This window comes from Cavia porcellus, unplaced genomic scaffold (genome assembly GCF_034190915.1).
Source record: "Cavia porcellus strain 051 isolate PalLab524CR breed Dunkin Hartley unplaced genomic scaffold, mCavPor4.1 scaffold_1, whole genome shotgun sequence".
Taxonomy (NCBI): Eukaryota; Metazoa; Chordata; class Mammalia; order Rodentia; family Caviidae; genus Cavia; species Cavia porcellus.
This window is the reverse complement of record NW_026947484.1, coordinates 149,973,319-149,991,881: the sequence shown is the minus strand read 5'-3', so window position 1 is coordinate 149,991,881 and position 18,563 is coordinate 149,973,319. Positions and strand designations below refer to the sequence as shown.

General features: G+C 33.4%; 1 protein-coding gene across 39 annotated transcripts in view; it reads left to right on the top strand.

Annotated features, from left to right (window-relative positions):
• The window catches only part of Adgrl2 (adhesion G protein-coupled receptor L2), a 612,767-nt gene that overhangs the window by 579,925 nt on the left and 14,279 nt on the right, over positions 1–18,563 (top strand). For all 39 annotated transcript variants that reach the window (XM_063257703.1, XM_063257708.1, XM_063257705.1 and 36 more), the window contains 6 exons: positions 7,246–7,371; positions 7,613–7,818; positions 8,878–9,051; positions 9,987–10,196; positions 11,128–11,348; positions 12,648–12,714. In XM_063257703.1, the coding sequence (XP_063113773.1) occupies positions 7,246–7,371; positions 7,613–7,818; positions 8,878–9,051; positions 9,987–10,196; positions 11,128–11,348; positions 12,648–12,714 (1,004 nt within the window). The remainder of the gene's footprint in view (positions 1–7,245; positions 7,372–7,612; positions 7,819–8,877; positions 9,052–9,986; positions 10,197–11,127; positions 11,349–12,647; positions 12,715–18,563) is intronic.

Here is an 18,563-nt window from a genome sequence, read left to right as displayed (position 1 = left end):
AGCCAGTCAGTTATTTCCTAGGACTTGTATGATTGCCTTTTTAGACTTGAGCACTAAAATACCCTATTCCTTTATATTTTCACTCTTGCATCTCATCTAAATTTGAGGCATGACTACAATATCTTCAATTGTTAAAACAATTTGATGTTTCTCTTTAGTGTTTTCTCCCTATATCCTTAGTTTAACTTCATAGCACAATTTACCCTTACAATCCATGACCCCATAAGTGATATAATTATGTCTGATGGTGATATTTCACAGTCAGCTTTGAAGTATAACTTGCATGCAAACAGGATATTTATAAGTTCTGCAGTTTGATAAGTCTTTAACATTTTATATCACTATAATGATCAGCATGGTCAACATTTTGTCACTCAAAAGTCATTCTTATCTTCCGTCAGCTCCAAGAAAGATCTGTTTTCTGTCACTGCCGTTCGCTTGTTCTAGACCTTCCATTCACTGGATTTCTTGTTTATTTTTGTAGTAGTGAGGATTGAATCCAGCTCTTCACACTGAACTCTACATCCTTTGCATTCTTTATTTTTCATTTAGAAACAGGGTTTCATTAAGTCGCTTTGTGGCCCAGGCTGGGTTTAAATTTGCAGTGCCTTTGCCTCAGCCTGCAAGAGCGCTGGGTCCAGCCATGCACCTCAGGACCCCCCGAACGGGCTCAGTGTGATCTTGTTTCCTAATGCAGAGTGATATTTTTGAGATGTATTCATGTAGTAGATGGCAATTAGCTTTAGTTTACTTATATCGCTGGTATTATTTTGTTGTATTTGTGCACATTACTCGCTTTTTAAATGTTTGTTTATCTCCCCCTTTTGGCTACTGAATTCCATAGTGATTTCCAGCAGCAGTGTGAGTTCTTGCTCCACATCGTCACCCAATACCAGTTGTTTTATTTTTAATCAGTTTACTATTTTATGGCACCGTTTCATTCTGAGTTTATTTCAATTGCTGAGTAACCATTTATGTATAACTTCATATGTTTATTTGCCATTCATATGGTTTTTAATGAGAAGTAAGTATTCCTCATATAGCCTTAGTATCAGTATGTGCCAGGTAATATGCAGTCAGCATAGGATCCCTCAGTGTATAAATTTTCTTACTTTTTTCTTATTATTTTGGGAAGAGCAGAATTTTCTACTTTTTATTTTAAAAATTCTCATCTAGTTTTAACATGTAGCTAATACTGCTATCCTTCTTACCATTTTAATTACTGTGCAGCAAATCGTAACATTCCATCATTATTATTGTGGAAAAATAAATGTTCAATACTTATACACAAAACCCTCATCGTATATAAAAATTAACCAAAACGTATTTGAAAAGATAATAAAAGTATGAGCACATTTGCATTAATTTCATTAATTTTTACCTGATACATTTGAACCTGGGTACAAACAAAGCCCATTGCATTTGATATGTTGGTTAAGTTTCTTTTGAAAGAATGGATCAAGGTTTTGAAACCTCATTCATTTTTGTAGAAGAAATCAGATGGTGAAGTGTCCTGTAAATTTTCCCATATTCTGTATTTGACTTCATCTGCAGTGCAGTATGTAACTATGTCGAGTGTACTGATGATCTAGGAGCTGGAGCAGGCATGGTTTAATTTTTCCCTTAAGAACTTGGTTGCATCATCTTGCATCATATCATGAGGCCTTTAATGTTCGGTTGTCTTTCCTTGTGATCTGAAGATTAATTAGATGGCTTAAGTGCTAGCAGCCTCATCAGTTCATTATAATTATTTATCACTTATTTTCTGAACAGCCTTAGTAGCTTGTATGGCTCTACCTGTCCCTTTAGGTCTAGGAATCTTGTAGTAATCAAAACTCTAGACAGCAGTTTGTCTTTCCTACTTCTGTCCTACCACATAAGCCGAGAGGTCGGGTGCCTCTGCCTCCTGCCATCTTCAGTTCTGCTCTTTGTTGTTTTTACCCTGGGGCCCAGGCAGCTAGAGCTGCTTCTACCTAGCAGATTACAGGTCTCCCGGCAGAGAGCACAGTAGTTCACAGAGGCTCTTATGTACTGTTCTCCTTTCATCTCATTGCAGCCAGTACTGTGATGAATTGGGGAAAAAATAGAACGATGAAGAAGTATATTAAAATTCTGTCTACAACTTTGGCTCTCGTTGAGGCCCTGGATGGCGGTCCTGTGAACTTAAATACATTCACTTCCAGAAATCCGTTGAATAAGGCATATGCTGTTTCAAACACATGGACAGCACAGGAGCTGGAATAACTCCTGTGCACCATGGTGTTTTACCATAGTCATCTCAAAAATATAGGAAAAACAGTCACACGTAATGCTGGCCTCCATTGGATCTGATCCCATTAAGGAAAACTTTGCTATAATCCTTTTTTTTCTTAATTTACTTTGTAACATTGTTAAAGTCTTTATAAACTTTTAAAAATTTTGCTCAATAGATTAGTAAATTAATATTTGTCATATTTTTAACATTAAAGATGTATCTGATTATTACTTGCCATTACATTTTTCATATTTATACATATTGCCATATGCAATTGTAATTTTTTCATTTGATCCAAGAATACAGAATTACTTCCACATCTGCTAGTAGACATTTCGTGGCTTCCATTTATTTGCTGATGTAAGGAAAAGTGCCGAGAAACTTTTTGTGTATTTACTTGTTCATATATATGCCTTTTTAATGCACATGTATACACATACTAAAGTAGAATTTTTGAGCAGTGGAGCATGTCTGTCCTCAATTTACTAAATAAGTCCAAATTGTACTCTAACCTTGTTTTACAATTTACATTTTCACTAGTAATAACAGTAATACGATCACTGTCTTTGCTAACACTTCATTATTGACATATTGTTAATCTAATGAGTTTGAATTGATCCCATTACTGTTTTAATTTGCAGTTCCCCTGATTACTTAATACCTTTGATTCTTTTTTTAATGCATTTAGTTGCCTATTTTAGTTTTCTCTCCCATGAATTTGTTGTCCACAACATTTTTTCTAGTTTTTTATTTCTTTGTACTTCTTCTTACGGTCTGGACACTAGTTCTTTGAGAATTACATATTTAAGTTTAATGACTCTGCTTATACCTTTTTTTTTTTTTATTTTCTAATGAAATTAAAATTATCAGTCTGTTTTCTTAGGGGTGTTTAGAGTATCGTGTCAGACTTTTCCTTTTGGCTTCCTGCTTAAGAAAGTTGTCTCTACTTGAATTTGTAAGGACCACACACTTTATTAAACATAAAGTTTTGCTTTTCTTTTGTTTTTAATTCATTTAAATTGGTTTTTGATTATGATATGAAGAAGAAATTAACTTGATTTTTCTGTTTAAATAACCAGTTCTTTCTGTACTCTTATTAGTATATACCCCATCCTTTTCCTTGATGATTTGTAACATCTCTGTCATTTATCAGTTTTCTACACATGTACACATCTGCCAGCAGTGTCTATTCTTTGCCGTTTTATCATTGTTGAGGTTGCAGTAGTGCTAATATCTCCTGAGTCTTTCAACCTTGCTCCTGGAGTTGGCTAGGTTGATTTTTGGTACATCTTTCATAAAAATTTTTAAATCAGTTTGTCAACATTAAACAAAATCTTTCTGGAATTTTAAAAATTAGAATTAAACTTTATTTGTAAATTGGTTTTTGAAAGAAGTACCAGATTAATCCATTGAGTTCTTCCAAACGAGACATAATTCTCAACTTGTTCTAAAAATTGTATGTTTTTGTTTTTAATGTCTTAAACTTTTTCAGAAACTAAGTTTATGCCTAGATAACTTGTCCAATTTTTTGTTACAAATAATCTTTTTGCGTTACGCATTCTGGTTGGTAATTGCTTCAAATGGAGGAAGATAGTTTTACGGCAGCAGCCTTGCTGACCTCTTACTTGTGATCATTTATGTTATATGTTGTCTCCAGGTACTGTGCAGTCAGTTATGCTTATTACCATTCAGTTAATTTCCTACAGCCCTGCTATTTTTTGTTTTTTTTGAATTAGTATATTTACCAATCCTCTAGTGCAATAAAAACTTGTTGATGGCAATCATTCTGATTTTAAATTCAGTATGTCAGCATTGTGTGCTATAGATTTTGGATAGATAACTTATCTGATAACAAAACCTTTATCTAATCAAGGAGTTTTCCTTTTATTTCTATTATTTTGTAAATTTTTTAACATGAAATGAGCCCTAACATTAATTGGAAATGTTTCTCTTAATTACTTTCTCATTTGAATTATAATACTGTTTTCTGATATATTAATTTCTATATACCTTTCTGAGTTAAAAATATTATTCGTAATATTAAACTTGAAGTAGATGCCCTTCATTTTTTGCATCTTTTTTATTAGTACATGTTTAATTGTACAGATTAATGGGCTTTATTTTGGCAGATTTGGACCTGTGCGTAACACACTGATCGTGCCCCTTACCTTTCCTTTCCCAGGTTCACACTTTGGGAAGGAGTTCAGTGAATATCATATGCTGTAATCATTTTCATGTCTGTCAGTTCTATTAAACAGTTTTAGCCATGTGTAGTGGCACATGCCTATAATCCAGCCCTTGAGAGACTGAGGCAGAATCATGAGTATAAAGCCACCCTGGACTAAACAGGGACATTAATTGGCACACTCTTACTCGCTGAAACAGAAAATACAAGATACGATTTAAGAGTCAGGCTATATATGTGTATCTGAGTGGACTTTCATGGTTAGAAATTAGTCTAATCTTTTCTAGTGTCTTTCAGTCAATTTTATTTTCCTAGGAAAATTTCCATTTTCCTCAAAAGGTAAAACCATTTGATACAAATTTATATAGTGTAATGTGAATCACTGCATTTTCACATGGCTTAAAGCTATCAACTAAGATTTGTAGTAGTGATCCTGTTGCTCGCTAAATTCAAAGAGATTATTTTTCCTACATGTGGAATAACTTTTCAACTCTACTAAGTAGATATTTCTTGAATAAAATTAACTATTTTTACATGTATACTCATGAATTAGTGGGGGTTTTGGGGGGGGACACTGTTCATGTTCACAGTACTTAACGAATACATTCATCATGTGGAGTTGCTACATGTACAAAATAAATCTTCAAATTTTTTTTTACTTCTCTATAGTCTCTTCTCTCTTTTTCTTTCCTCAACTTTCTCCCCATCTTGGGATCCCTTCCGGTTTGCAAAAGAAGTCTCTTCTCTTCTCCCCTCCCCCTGTCCCTCTCCTCCCCTTTTTTCCCCTCGTCTCTCCTTTTTTGAGACCATTTCTTGCTTTACTGCCTGGGCTGGTGTCAAAGTGTTGTTTGTGGTGATCATTCTGTTCAGCCTCAGCCTCCTGTGTTAGGACTCCTGGTTTGTGCTACTAGTTCTGACTTGTTTGTATTGCATGAAGTGTTCGAACATTTCATGAAAACTAAAAGATTTCCTTCTTCTGTTATTTGTCTTAATAATTAAGAGAGGATGTGGTTCAGCGGCACAGCGCGTACATGGCAAGTGCAAGGTGAAGAGTTTGATTTCTGGTGCTCCCCTGAAAGAAAATAATAATGTAATTACAATATAATACAGTAATTGCCTTCATTGTGGGGGAGAGAGCTGTATACGAGATGCCTATTCTTGTCCCTCTTACTTTCCCTTCATCTTCTGTCCATACACATGGACTCTCACAGAAGCAAACAGATTAGCCCCCTACGAAGTGCTTAGTCTTTCCAAATGTGAATTAAGAAAATAGGCATCTCCCCCAATTTCTGCAGCTGGTAAAACTCCAGAGGATATGTGAGTTTCCTCACAAAGTTGTAGTTTAGCAGTTTCACGATATTTTACTTAAAAATCTTTAAATGTCAGTGATTCTCTTGTTAACAGCTTTAATCTGTTTATTTGTTAGAAATTTGTAGAAGATAAAAAATAATGTCAAGTATTTTTAAGAGTTCAGTGGTAAAAGCATGTTTTTTTTAAAAAGGAGAAAAGTGAAGTCATGTTATATGTTTTTGCATGTACAAATACACACCTAGATGAATGTATAGATACAGGAATTGTTCCACAGTAATGCAGATATTAAGGCGAAATCAGAGAAAATGTTTGGCTATATTTTTGAATTATTAAAATATGTGCTATTTTTTTCAACTCAAATTTAAGAAATTTTTCTTACAGTTCCCTTCACTTCCTCAGTAAAATGCCATATTGTAGTTATTAATAGTTACCTTTTGTAGCAATAATACTTTCCTTTTTAAAACTAAACTTTTTAAACATTATGAATATTATTGTAAAGTACTGTAATTTTTACAGAAGCCCTAAGCAACAGGCATTTATATTGATAGCATTTAATATAAACTGCATTTTAGAAACAGTTAAACAACACTGTTGATCAGATGAATTTAATTTTATGTGTTGATTTGTTTTCCTGATGTGTTTTTCAATTTTTCAACTTGTTTGGAATTTTGGAAGCTTAGATTAGGTTGCAGTGGTTGGCAAGCATTTTCTGAAAGCATAAATAGCATGTATTTTGAGTTTGCAGGCTACACAGTCCCTTGCAAATCCTTACCTGGCATTGTATCACTAAAGAAGCCAAAATATGAATAAATGAGTGAGCATGACTGCATTCTAGTAAACCTTTAATTACAAAAACAGTGACTGGTCAGATTTGGCTCACAGATCTTATTTTGCCTAGTTTGGAGTGGGAGGAGCTTATGGTTACTGATGAGGATTAAAGAGGAGTTTTAACATAATGATGCAGATTTTGTTGTCCTCACTAATTTTAGAAATGAAATAACAGTTTTTGAAACTTTCGTGATTTTTTATGACAGAATCATACTTAGAAATAAATGTACATATGTTATAAAGCTTTTCAAATTTATACTTCATACTTTTACTACTTCAAAGTAATGGTCATTGAAAAGTTACTTAACATAAGGAGCACCCAAAAATATCATTTCAAAATATTTTTGTTTAATTTTACAATTTAAGTAAAATCTTATCCTGTGAATTCATACACTTATCATACTCATAGGCCAAAAATTTGGATTAGTGCATGACAAAAGTTATAAAAACTATGACGAAAATGTTTAAAATGTTGGGATTCATTTTTTAGTGAAATCACGATTTAAGACTTTAGGAGTAATTTAGCTTTTTGTTCCTAAGCCTGTTTAAATCTAACAGGAATAGTTTTATAAGTAGACCAAGCAAATAGTTCCTTACCAGTAAGTACTATGTGTGGCTTTATGGTTTAACCAATACCTCCTTCTCTTTTGTCCTTTCCCTCCTTCAGTGCTGGAAGTTGCTGTACTCAGTACAGAAGGGCAGATCCAAGACTTTAAATTTCCTCTGGGCATCAAGGGAGCAGGCAGCTCAATCCAGCTCTCTGCAAACACTGTCAAACAGAACAGCAGAAACGGTAGGAGGACAGCCTGTTAGAAGTGACTGTGGGGGAAGGCAGCTCTAAAATGGCCAGTTCTGTTACTCTGAATCAACCAACAGTGGCTTAATTTCTGCAGATTTCTAATCATGCCTTACCTCTATAAACTTAACCTAACTGAAGACACCATAGGAGTCTTATTTTATGCTTATATTTTTATAGCTTATTTTATTTGTTAGCATATTACCTGCCACTCATATGATTATTTTTACCTTCCTAGGGCTTGCAAAGTTGGTGTTTATCATTTACCGGAGTCTAGGACAGTTCCTTAGTACAGAAAATGCAACCATAAAACTGGGTGCAGACTTCATTGGTCGCAATAGCACCATTGCGGTGAATTCTCACGTCATTTCAGTTTCAATCAATAAGGAGTCCAGCAGAGTGTACCTGACCGACCCTGTGCTTTTTACCCTGCCACACATCGATGTAAGTTAATGTATGCTAATGAAGTAGTAGAAGGTTATCAAACCACAGAGGAAGGAAAACAAAGCAGACAAGCTGGGGTGGTAGAGAGAAGGAGAGTGGGAAGATGGGAGGGAGGAAAGACCTTTCCATTTGAATTTTAAATGTCGGACTAGGTCAGAAACACAAGTTTATTTAAGTCTGTGAACATAAAATTAAATGAGCCTGGTTCAGTGATTATTAGAATTTAAGTGTATTCTTAATGAAAGCTAATTCAGTAATCAACAGCAAAAAAGTAAATGACTTTAATTTGTTTTCAAATGAAAATTAACTCTTACCTTAGCAACAGAATAGGTTAGTATTAACTCTTTGTACTCTGCCTTTGAGTTGCAAATCTTTTTCTTCATTTCAACCGATTATGTTTAGCACAACTGTTACCGACTATTGTAGGGTGTTTTAGTACAGTACAGGATTGAGGAGATGCATCTCTAAGTAAGATGTACTTGCAGTACACCATTTTGGAGGACTGGTTATTAAACATAAATGAGTAAGTGCCCACAATCACCAAATGAATTCCAGAAATGACAAAAGTAAACTTGTGCAGCCACGGTCCTCATGTCCTAAATCTGCTTCAGTTGATTTACTTTAACTGCATGGCTTCAAATGGTTAGTAAAAGTGTGTCACTGAGAACCAAGCAAAATTGAAAGTGGATCTTTAAGACACTTGGCCCTTATAGAACTTTGCCAGAACAAAGTTGTGGCACTAATTATTGTCAGAAAACAAAACAAAAAACAGTGATTTTAATGTACCATAAGTATGTAAAATCATAAGATGGAAATTGTAATTGTGTAAAATGGGTTTTTGGTAATTTAGAGTACACTTTAGAGTGTTTCGGACTATAAAGCCCCTTTTAAGCTAGATATCTGCCTTATATAACACAGTCCACAATTTTGCTGATGAAAAACTTTATAGTCCGAAACATGCAAAGTTTAATCTAAATTACCTTTTACACATATTAAACAATTGATGTTGCCATCTTAGAGTGTAAAATCCTAATTTTATCTTGTCATTTTATTTCCCAGCCTGACAATTATTTCAATGCAAACTGCTCCTTTTGGAACTACTCAGAAAGAACTATGATGGGATATTGGTCTACCCAGGGCTGCAAGCTGGTTGACACTAATAAAACTCGTACAACGTGTGCATGCAGCCACCTAACCAATTTTGCCATTCTCATGGCCCACAGGGAAATTGCAGTAAGTATCTGCACTTCTAATTAGTAGCAGAGAAAAACCTCAGAGATTCAAAACAGCTTGTGTAATGGTCCCATCTTTGGGTGCTTATCGTAACTAAAAAGCCAACAGTAATGTGGATTTGTAGTTGTGTCTACATTGTCCATATATTGTAGGAAGTCTTAGCACTTGGTTACTATTGGCACTTCACAAAGTCATGTACTGGAATATCACTTTACGTACGTATTGTCTGAAGTTTTTTTGCTTTGGGCAGGTGCTTGTCAGAGGCCACTAAGGATTTTAAAAATGAACATCAGTGGGTCCTACAAAGCAGACAAAGATTCTAAAGTTCAGATGCCCCTTTTTTCCGGAATGTTGGGGGCGTCCCTTTTGCACCCTTCACTGCAGGTTTCCTAAATACTTTGCACACTGTGTAAAGCTGCAGACTTTGAAAACGCAGATTGGTTACTGAAATGTGTTTTAGTGTTATGCCTCGTGATTGAAGATAAATATTTTAATATACTGTGAAATTTTAAGCTTTATTTTTACTCTGCTCTCAGTATGAAACATAGGACCGAAGAAGAAAATGAAAACTTAAAACTTGGCTTCTATGTTAGCCTGTAAAGTCATTAACATGTCCACTGTGTCATATATTTGCTTGTTTATCATGGAAACACTTTCTGTATATTTCTGTAGATAATTATGTCAATAATTATTTTTAAATACATGTATTCTTATATTATCATCCAAGTAAATCTTCATCTTTCGTAGATTATTCTTTACATAGGACTAACTGTGTTGTATGGTCAAAATTTCTTTTTAGTAACAAGCCTCATTTGTGAATATTGCTCTTCTGAAAATTCATTATTAAAAATGAGCTGTGTGTGTGTGTAAACCGTGTTCCTGCAGGTTATGTTGTGTAGGAATACTAATGTTCATTGTATCTTTTTAATTTCCAGTATAAAGATGGAGTTCATCAATTGCTTCTTACAGTCATCACCTGGGTGGGAATCGTCATTTCTCTAGTGTGCCTGGCTATCTGCATCTTCACCTTCTGCTTTTTCCGTGGGCTACAGAGTGACCGTAATACTATTCACAAGAACCTTTGTATCAACCTTTTCATTGCTGAATTTATTTTTCTAATAGGCATTGATAAGACCAAATACACGGTAAGCACACCTGTTAAGTTTATTGACCTTGAGGCTCTGAAAATTGTTTTAATAGATTTGAATCCTCATGTGGTGCCTGGTGCTAATATTTGACATTGGAACATGATATAATTGACCTGGCAGTGTTGAAAGATAATTTGTAATAAATTAAAGGGCAGCTCAATCATAAAGTTATATTATCAGTGAATTTATTTCATGTATAAATGTAACTTGCATTTGTCTGGGTTGATATCAAGACATGTAATTTGGATAGAAGAGTGTTGGGGATACAGAAGTAAAGATACTATTTTTTTTAATCCCACTTTGCTTATATAATCGTTCTGACCAGTGATCCTTTTTCATATTTAAAGCAGTTCACTCATCATCATGAGGTCTCAGTGTCAGAAACAGGACTCAATCAGTTAATGCATCGCCTTCTGTTCATCTGCTCTAGAGTGAATTTAAAAATGCGCCAGATATAACAGGAAAATAATGCTTTGTAATTAGAGCCAGTTTATGTGGCCTTCAAGCAGAATTCTAAAATTCCATTACAGAAAGTATAGAAATAATATATTTACAAACAGCTGTTCTGAATATTTGTGAAGAAAATCATCAAGTAGAATATTTAGATTTCATAATGGATAATTTGAGAACAAAAATTAAGATACAGTTTCTTATTTGATATTTAATTTTACTAAGAATAGTAAAGTCTCACAGTGATAGATCTGGCAGAACACTTGGCATCATACTCTGCCAGCGTTATGCTTCATGTTTGGAAGTGTTTTACCTCTTTTTCCATTTATGAGCACAATATATTTAGCGGAAGCAGTACTTTAAATGGTGACATGTTTTTAAAACAGTAGTGATTTCTGTTGTAGTTCGGTAGTAGTTTTGGTTGGGCTGTTTCTGTTCACGAGTCTCCTTTTGTGTTTCTTGTTCTTCTCCTCCCTAGATTGCCTGCCCAATCTTTGCAGGTCTTCTGCACTTTTTCTTTTTGGCAGCTTTTGCTTGGATGTGCCTAGAAGGGGTGCAGCTCTATTTGATGTTAGTGGAAGTTTTTGAAAGCGAATATTCAAGGAAGAAATATTACTATGTTGCTGGTTACTTGTTTCCTGCCACAGTGGTTGGAATTTCAGCTGCTATTGACTACAAGAGCTATGGAACAAAAACAGCGTAAGTAATTGCAAGCAACCTGAGTGTTTTTCAAGTGAATAATTTTTTAAAGCCTGTTAGCTGTCAGTGAAGGTCCCTGACAGACTAAAATAGCATTTGAAAGCTTTATTGGTAAGAGAATGGGCATGCCGTGCACAAATTACAATCAAGTCTTTTGTAATTTTCTGGGTTCAGAGGATTTGTAGGCTGGCAAGGCAGATTCTAAATTATGGACTTTCTTTTTAACACAAAAGATTGACCTGAAACAAATTGAAAAAGTAAATAACTTTTTGGCCTTAGAAAGATATTAAGTAAAAATTCTTCTGAACTTAAAGCATCTGACAGGTTTAACTACTGGGGTTTAAGCTAATGCTTCATTAGCTCTCTCTGTGCAGCGGACTGTATCTAACTGTTGTTCTGAATCATGACAGTAGCACATTCTGTCCCATATGTTTTACTTTGATAGTATTTTATCAGGCCGCTTGAGAAGATTAAAGTATGTTACTGTCTTTCATTTATAAAAATATAGATATTTATGGACATGTATGTGAAGATTTTATTTGCTAGAGGCATGAATTGGCCTTCCATTTTTTTTTTCTCTGATAAAATTAGTTGTCTGAAAATTCTTTTGGAGTAAAGAATACTTTTCGACTCTACAGATGATGAAAGACAAAAGAAATTCAACAAGTATTCAGTGTTATATGAAAAATGAATTACTAAGTAAAATCTGTCTAAAAAAGGTCATGCAACTTTTACGATAGTACTTTGTATTTTCTGTGCTTTGATTTTTTTCTCATATTCATCCATTCCTAGTGGAGTTATTATATGAATGCTGTACTGTTTTGCAGTAAACATAATGTCTAAACAGCTTTTTATTTGGTACGTGCATATGCTATGTTCCATAGGGTTAAAGCAGATTTTAAAATTTACATGAAAGATAAATTTTGAAGATTACACGTAGAACTTTAAAATGTCAAAGTAATTTGGAATGCTAACTTTCAAATATTTCTTTAAAAAGAGAAGAGGTCTTATAATTTTTTAGGGGGAAGGTTTATTTTTTTCTCCACAAAGGCATAATTTTGTATGCTTTTACTGGACATAAAGCCTGAAATGAAAAACAGCAAGTTGACGTAAATAAACTGCTATCCTTTGTTAAATCAGAAACGAATTCAAAATTATTACAGTTGCTCTTACCCAAGAAATAAATTCTTGAAGGCAAATGGAGAGATAATCTTGTTAGGTTTTAAGAATTCTATTTTTGTTGTGATGCTGAGGATTCAGTGAAACTACTTGATGCATGTTCTTTTCTTTTCATAATAGTTGCTGGCTTCATGTTGACAACTATTTTATATGGAGTTTCATTGGACCTGTTACTTTTATTATTCTGGTAAGCAGATGCTGTGTTCTCTTACATTTTAGCTGCTATTTTAGCAGTGTTTCTTAAGCAAACATAATTTGGTTTATTGTTTATTATGTAAGTATTCACATGTTTATAAACGTGCCATTCAGGACAATATTATGTAGTATATTTTATTATGATAACCCTTGTTGACAGTTTATAGACTTACTGTTTTTGAAAATTATTTCCTGAAAAGTGCCATTTCCTATTTCTAACTCAGCATCATATCAGAATCCAAAATGTATTTTCTTAGAATCCATGTTAGGAATTAAATGAGTTTTAGAAAAGCAAATGAATATTACCATTCTGTCTGAACTTCCACCTAGTAATTTAATCCTTTTGAATAAATAGTTAAGCTCAAAATTCTTTAGGGTATGAAAGATTTTAAAATCTAACAAATGAATGCTAAATGAATTTTAATCATTAGAAATAAAATCACTTGTTTAAGTTTTATTTAAATTCCAAATAAAAATACTCGTTTTTAAGAAATTTTACTTTTAGATAAATTTGATACAAATTAAGAATAGTGTCATTAAGCATTTTTAAAATTTCTTTCACCAGCTCTATTCATATTTGAAAAACAATCAAGAGTAGAGCTAAATTATCAGAACTTTAGTATTTAAAACTTTTACTAAATTGTTGCACTGTGTTGACAGAAATGGTGGTATAGCCACTGAAAGATTGCCAAAGGAAACAAAAGCAATTCTCATGTAAGAATTTTTTTTTAAAAAGGAACTCAAGAACTTCTTAGGATATTTCATTAATTATCTATTATTTTATAAAATTTTGAAATAATTTTAGTAGCTGAGGAATCTTTAAGTCACTTGAAATGTATGTGCATTTTATCATTACATTTAATAATTTTACACAATTTTCAAAGCAAAATGAAAATTGAGATTAATACTTGTATGAATCATACCAGTAGTATATTCTCAAGTGTTCTATAAAAAGTGATTTCTGATCTTAATTATTTAATCCAGATGATTGCAACAGTTTTTGTTCTCAGTTTGTCTGCTAACAGCCTGAGTCTTTCTAGAGTTAAATGACAAAGAACTGACAGGAAGAAGCATGGTCTAAAGATACAAGCTTCCTTTATCCCCTAAGCCCTTGCTAAATGCATTTATGTTTTGAAAAATATTTTGGTTTTTGACAATGGCACGTGTTTACTTTTGTTGAACTTCAGTTCTGTTTGTTTTGTATCTGTTAAGGTAAGAGTTAAGTGTAGAGTATCAGATTTCACTGAGTTTTGGGTAAGAAAAGAGACAAAGGACATTTTATTGCCCATAGAAAATGAGACTGCACTATTATTGAATAGTGTGTTGTTATAATCCTCAGCCAAATCTTTTGAGTTGAAGTATAAAGGGCTTTTTGGAACAGTGTTCACAAATTGAAAATAAAATCCTAGCGGGTAGCAACCACAGTGCATGCAAATCTTGGATTCTTCTACAATTGCTTTGCTCTCTAATCATCCCAGCACCAGAGAGGCAGAGTGATATAGTAGTGCAAAACACAGTTTCTTGCAAAATAATGTCTGACCTAAATTTAAATATGATAGTGTAGCCTGTTTGTTGAAAGTACATTTGCCTACATGTATCCTCTGATGATCCAAGACATGGAACACTCAATTCAGGCACAAACCTTAATGACTGTATTATTTATGGACTGTATTATTTACTATCTTTGTAAGAAATACCCTTTCAACAAAAATCATCTTCTGCTATTCTTAGAAAAATATGGTTTAGCATTTTTGACTTTCCTGAATTGAAACCATTTAACATAGTATTAAATAGGTGTACATTTTCAATAATAACGTTCTGTGAAGAAAAATAATATGCTAGAGAAGATAAGGCGTCTGCATTTCTATAGAATGTCTTGCCTACAGGCACTAGCGTTATTATATCTATGAGAAAAGTGCTGGTAAGTAATGAGCAGTGGGGAACCATTAGTATGCCTGAAATGGTTTAATGAAAGCTTGGATCATGACACGTCAGGAGCTGTTCTTATCATTTGGACAGCTCCATCTGCATCATTAATAATTAATTCAGTTCAGTAAGAGTTCAGCTCACACACTCATTTAGAAGTCTTCTTCAGAGAACACCTCTCTGGCTGCCAGTCCCAAGGAGAAATAGGTTTCTGCTTGGCTAACAGCAAAGATCTGGAGATACAAGCACAGTTTTAGACTTGCCTTTTGCCAGGTAGCAAAAGCTCCAGGGAGGACAAAAAGGGTCAGAACATGTGCAGTGCAGCTAGGTTATTTCAGAGTGGTGTTTCTGTTCTTCTGTCTCATCATATCCATGTCAGCGCTGCAAGCTGCGGAGTGAATTTTAAGCTGCTAAGCTCAGGTGGATATGATTCAAGTGAGCAGGTTGATGGCCATAAAACAAACTGAAGTTCTTGTAAACTGTGGTACTGACTTGCTTTTTAAAGATTCTTTGTATTTTCACGTTTATCAATGCAAGTTCATATTTTACTGTTCTGTATCGTTAAGTGGCACTGAAATTCACCGTCAAACTTCACAGGGAATTATTTGAATAATAATTTATGTAATTCATCTTTTGAGATAGGTAAAAAAGAGTGATTGCTATTGGTCTTTGGAAAAGAAAAACTGCCTCAGTTTTGTGATTTATTCTTAGTTGAACAGGAAAAATTTTCCCTTTTCTAACTGCTGTCAGCCTTTCATATAGGGTTCTAAGACAAACTTCTCTATACCTGTACACGCACACACTTGGAGGAGTTAAAATGAGCTTAATTCCTGAATATATTGCTTCAGCTCCAAAGTGAATCATCACCCTGGGTGCTGAGGCTGTTTGGTTGACATACAGAATTTATCTAATAGAATCCTAATAGAATCTTACCTTCTGGAGGCCTCTGTGCGAACAATTAAGTAGATACATGTACTTGCCAGGTTTAGACAAATCTTTGTGTTTCTGTAATTATAGCTCTGATTTTCCACTTTTATTAGGGCATTGAGACTTTCAACCTGTCCCAGAATATCTTGTTTAAATTCAGTAGTGTGTTTTGGGGTGAGAATAACGAAAAACAAAAGGAGCAAAAAAATAGCCTCATTGGAATGTGAATGAGAGGACCAGTACTTGAATGGTACAGACTTTACTTCCCATCAAAAATGGGGGATATTCTGTGTTTGATGGTGGTGATTTAATTTTAAAATGCAGGTCAAAAAAAATAAGTGGAGGGGGAAATAAGAAAAAAAAAGAGAGAAATTGCGTATTCTAACCAGAAAAAGACAAAGAGAAGTGTGTGGCTGGAAAGAGCATTTATATCATGAGAAAAATGCAGAGAAGAAAGGAACTGAGATCAGCAGATAGTAGTTCATTTGAAACCAACCTTTTTTTTGTGGGGGGGGGGGGCTTAGAGTAACTATTATTTTTTTCCTCTACCTCTGGTTTGTATTGCTGTAGTTGTAGCTAAGAAAAGAGAAGTGGAGAATCTATTAAAATCATAACTTCATTTATAAGAGTGTTTTACCTCCAAAAAAAGATCATAGCAACAATATTTATTCTGTGAAATTTTAAATTTAGCATCATAGTTTTTTTAAACATAGGAGTAAATAAGAGAAGTGTAAAACTACATTTTAAAAAATGTGTTTATGCTTCAGTATATATGCTGTTTACTTGCAGGATATAGTTCGCTATTATATATGCTGGTGATAGTATGTTAAATTGTTCAATACCACATGATACAAATATTTTTGATTTTCTAGTTAGTAAATAATATATGAGCAAAATTCCTTTTTAAAATGACTGAGGAACTTATTTTAGCTTTTTTGTCATATGATTTATGTCTTGCATAATTTTTCATAATTATTTTGTCTTGCATTGATGGCATTTTGTCCTATTAATTACATCATTGTTTGTGTATTCAAAAGGCAAACAGTGCTTAGTGTAGTCTTAAGTTTAATTTTTTACACTCTATGCATTAACAACTTTTATTCATCTGAGTGTTAACATCCTTCTAGGTTTTAATGATTCTATTTTCCCATATTTTAGTTGTCTTTAAAGACACATCTATATTTTTTCAAAAATCTCAGTGAGAAAAATGTTAAAAACATAGGTTTTCAAATTTATATTTTTATATTTACACTTCAGTTTTCCAACTTTGTGCCAGATTTAGCTGTGCAAGAGTATAAATAAGCAGGCTTGGAGCAGACACAATGAACTGTTAGTAGGCTTACAGTCTGACTAGTGCAAACTGTGGGTGTTTTGGCCAGTTGCTCATTGTGGGAAGGTTGTGTTTTCTAAAGGGAATGGAGATTAGTTAAGTCTGGCAAGTCCATGAGTTGGAAGTCATTTGAAGAGTACACCTGTTATTTTATTCAGGCTTTCTTCGAGGCAGTATTTTTATGTGTTAATTTATTATTTAGCTTCTATTTATTGTCATCCCTGAGTTATTTTTAACTGGACTAGTCTTTATAAAAAGCTTTTTGTTTTTTTATATTGAGCTTGTATATTTTTCTCACCCAGAACAAATTGGTTAATTTTATTTGGAAATACTTTGGGCTAAGCAGCCAGACCATAGTATATTGAATTGTGGCACGACATTATGGTAGCTGAGTAATCTTTGGCAAGATGCATCTCAATAATTTGCAAATTGGGTGTACAACTGCTGCCTGCTACCTCTGACAGCAAGAGTGTCAGCTGACTATTTTCCCCTGGAATTTTCTGTATTTTCTGAACTTGTCAGTGTATTAATAGAAAGAAAGTATAATGGTAAAAACTGTTGTTAGTGGAATTAAGGGAAAGGAGAGGACGGCATCTCAAAATCTTACTTCCAAAGAAAGAAACAAAAATGTTTTCTGTTACATATTCAACTTGGCTAGCTTTCAGTATTAAAAAGAAAAAAGACTATCCTAGTCATGCTTTAATTTTATTTCTATATAAGTCGATTTCATTTTATTTTGGTTGCACTGAAAAATATTTTCCTTAAGGAATGCCATTTTATCTGACTTTGCTCACTGAAAAAATATTCATTCCAATGTTTTCATCCATGGGACATTAATATTAATCATACTTATTTTCTTTTTTTTATGACAGTTTTATTCAGCCACATTTTTCACATTGTTATGATTTTATACAGTGTAGTCAACAGTTAGTAACTTTTTTCCTTTATTGTGCTTCTACTGCTGCATTTATTCCTAAATTTCATCAATTTATTCCTAAACTGATATAATTTATATGCTCAGAAAATAACAAACTATTGGCCCAAGTAATCCAAAATCTAAAAGCTTAAAATTTAAAAAAATAAATTATCAGGATATAAAAAGGAATGAGAGAGAGAATTAAAAGGATTTTAACCTACTAAGAGTTGTAGTTAATTTGTTTGCAGGAATTTTGGTTGGTATGTTTTTTAGGCTATGTACAGAATTTTTCTTTTTACCCATTTCTTAATTGTACTAGTAAAAGCTAATCAGTATTTAGTATATTATTAGATAGATCTCTAATTTTTGAAAGGTAAGAACCTGTGTCTTCTTCCCCGTTTATAAGCACATCTTTGTGTGGTACAGACAGGTCAAGATGTATTTGCTGAATTAAATGTTGATATATTCTAACAGCCCTAAAAGTGTAAGCATCTATTTATATTTTGATGAGGTGTGATGGCCTCTCAAAAATAAAAGGAAATGTTTCTACAATTTAATATACTTTTTTCTCTAGATACGTACTTCAAGAAATTAAATTTTAAATGCTTTGAAACAGAGCTGCTTTTGTCCTTAGGTAATTAACACTGAAGAGTAAGAATGTTATCTGCCAACACATGCAAGTTATGCCCATTAACCTCACTTTATCCCTTACAAGAAAATTCTACAGCCAAAAGAAATAATA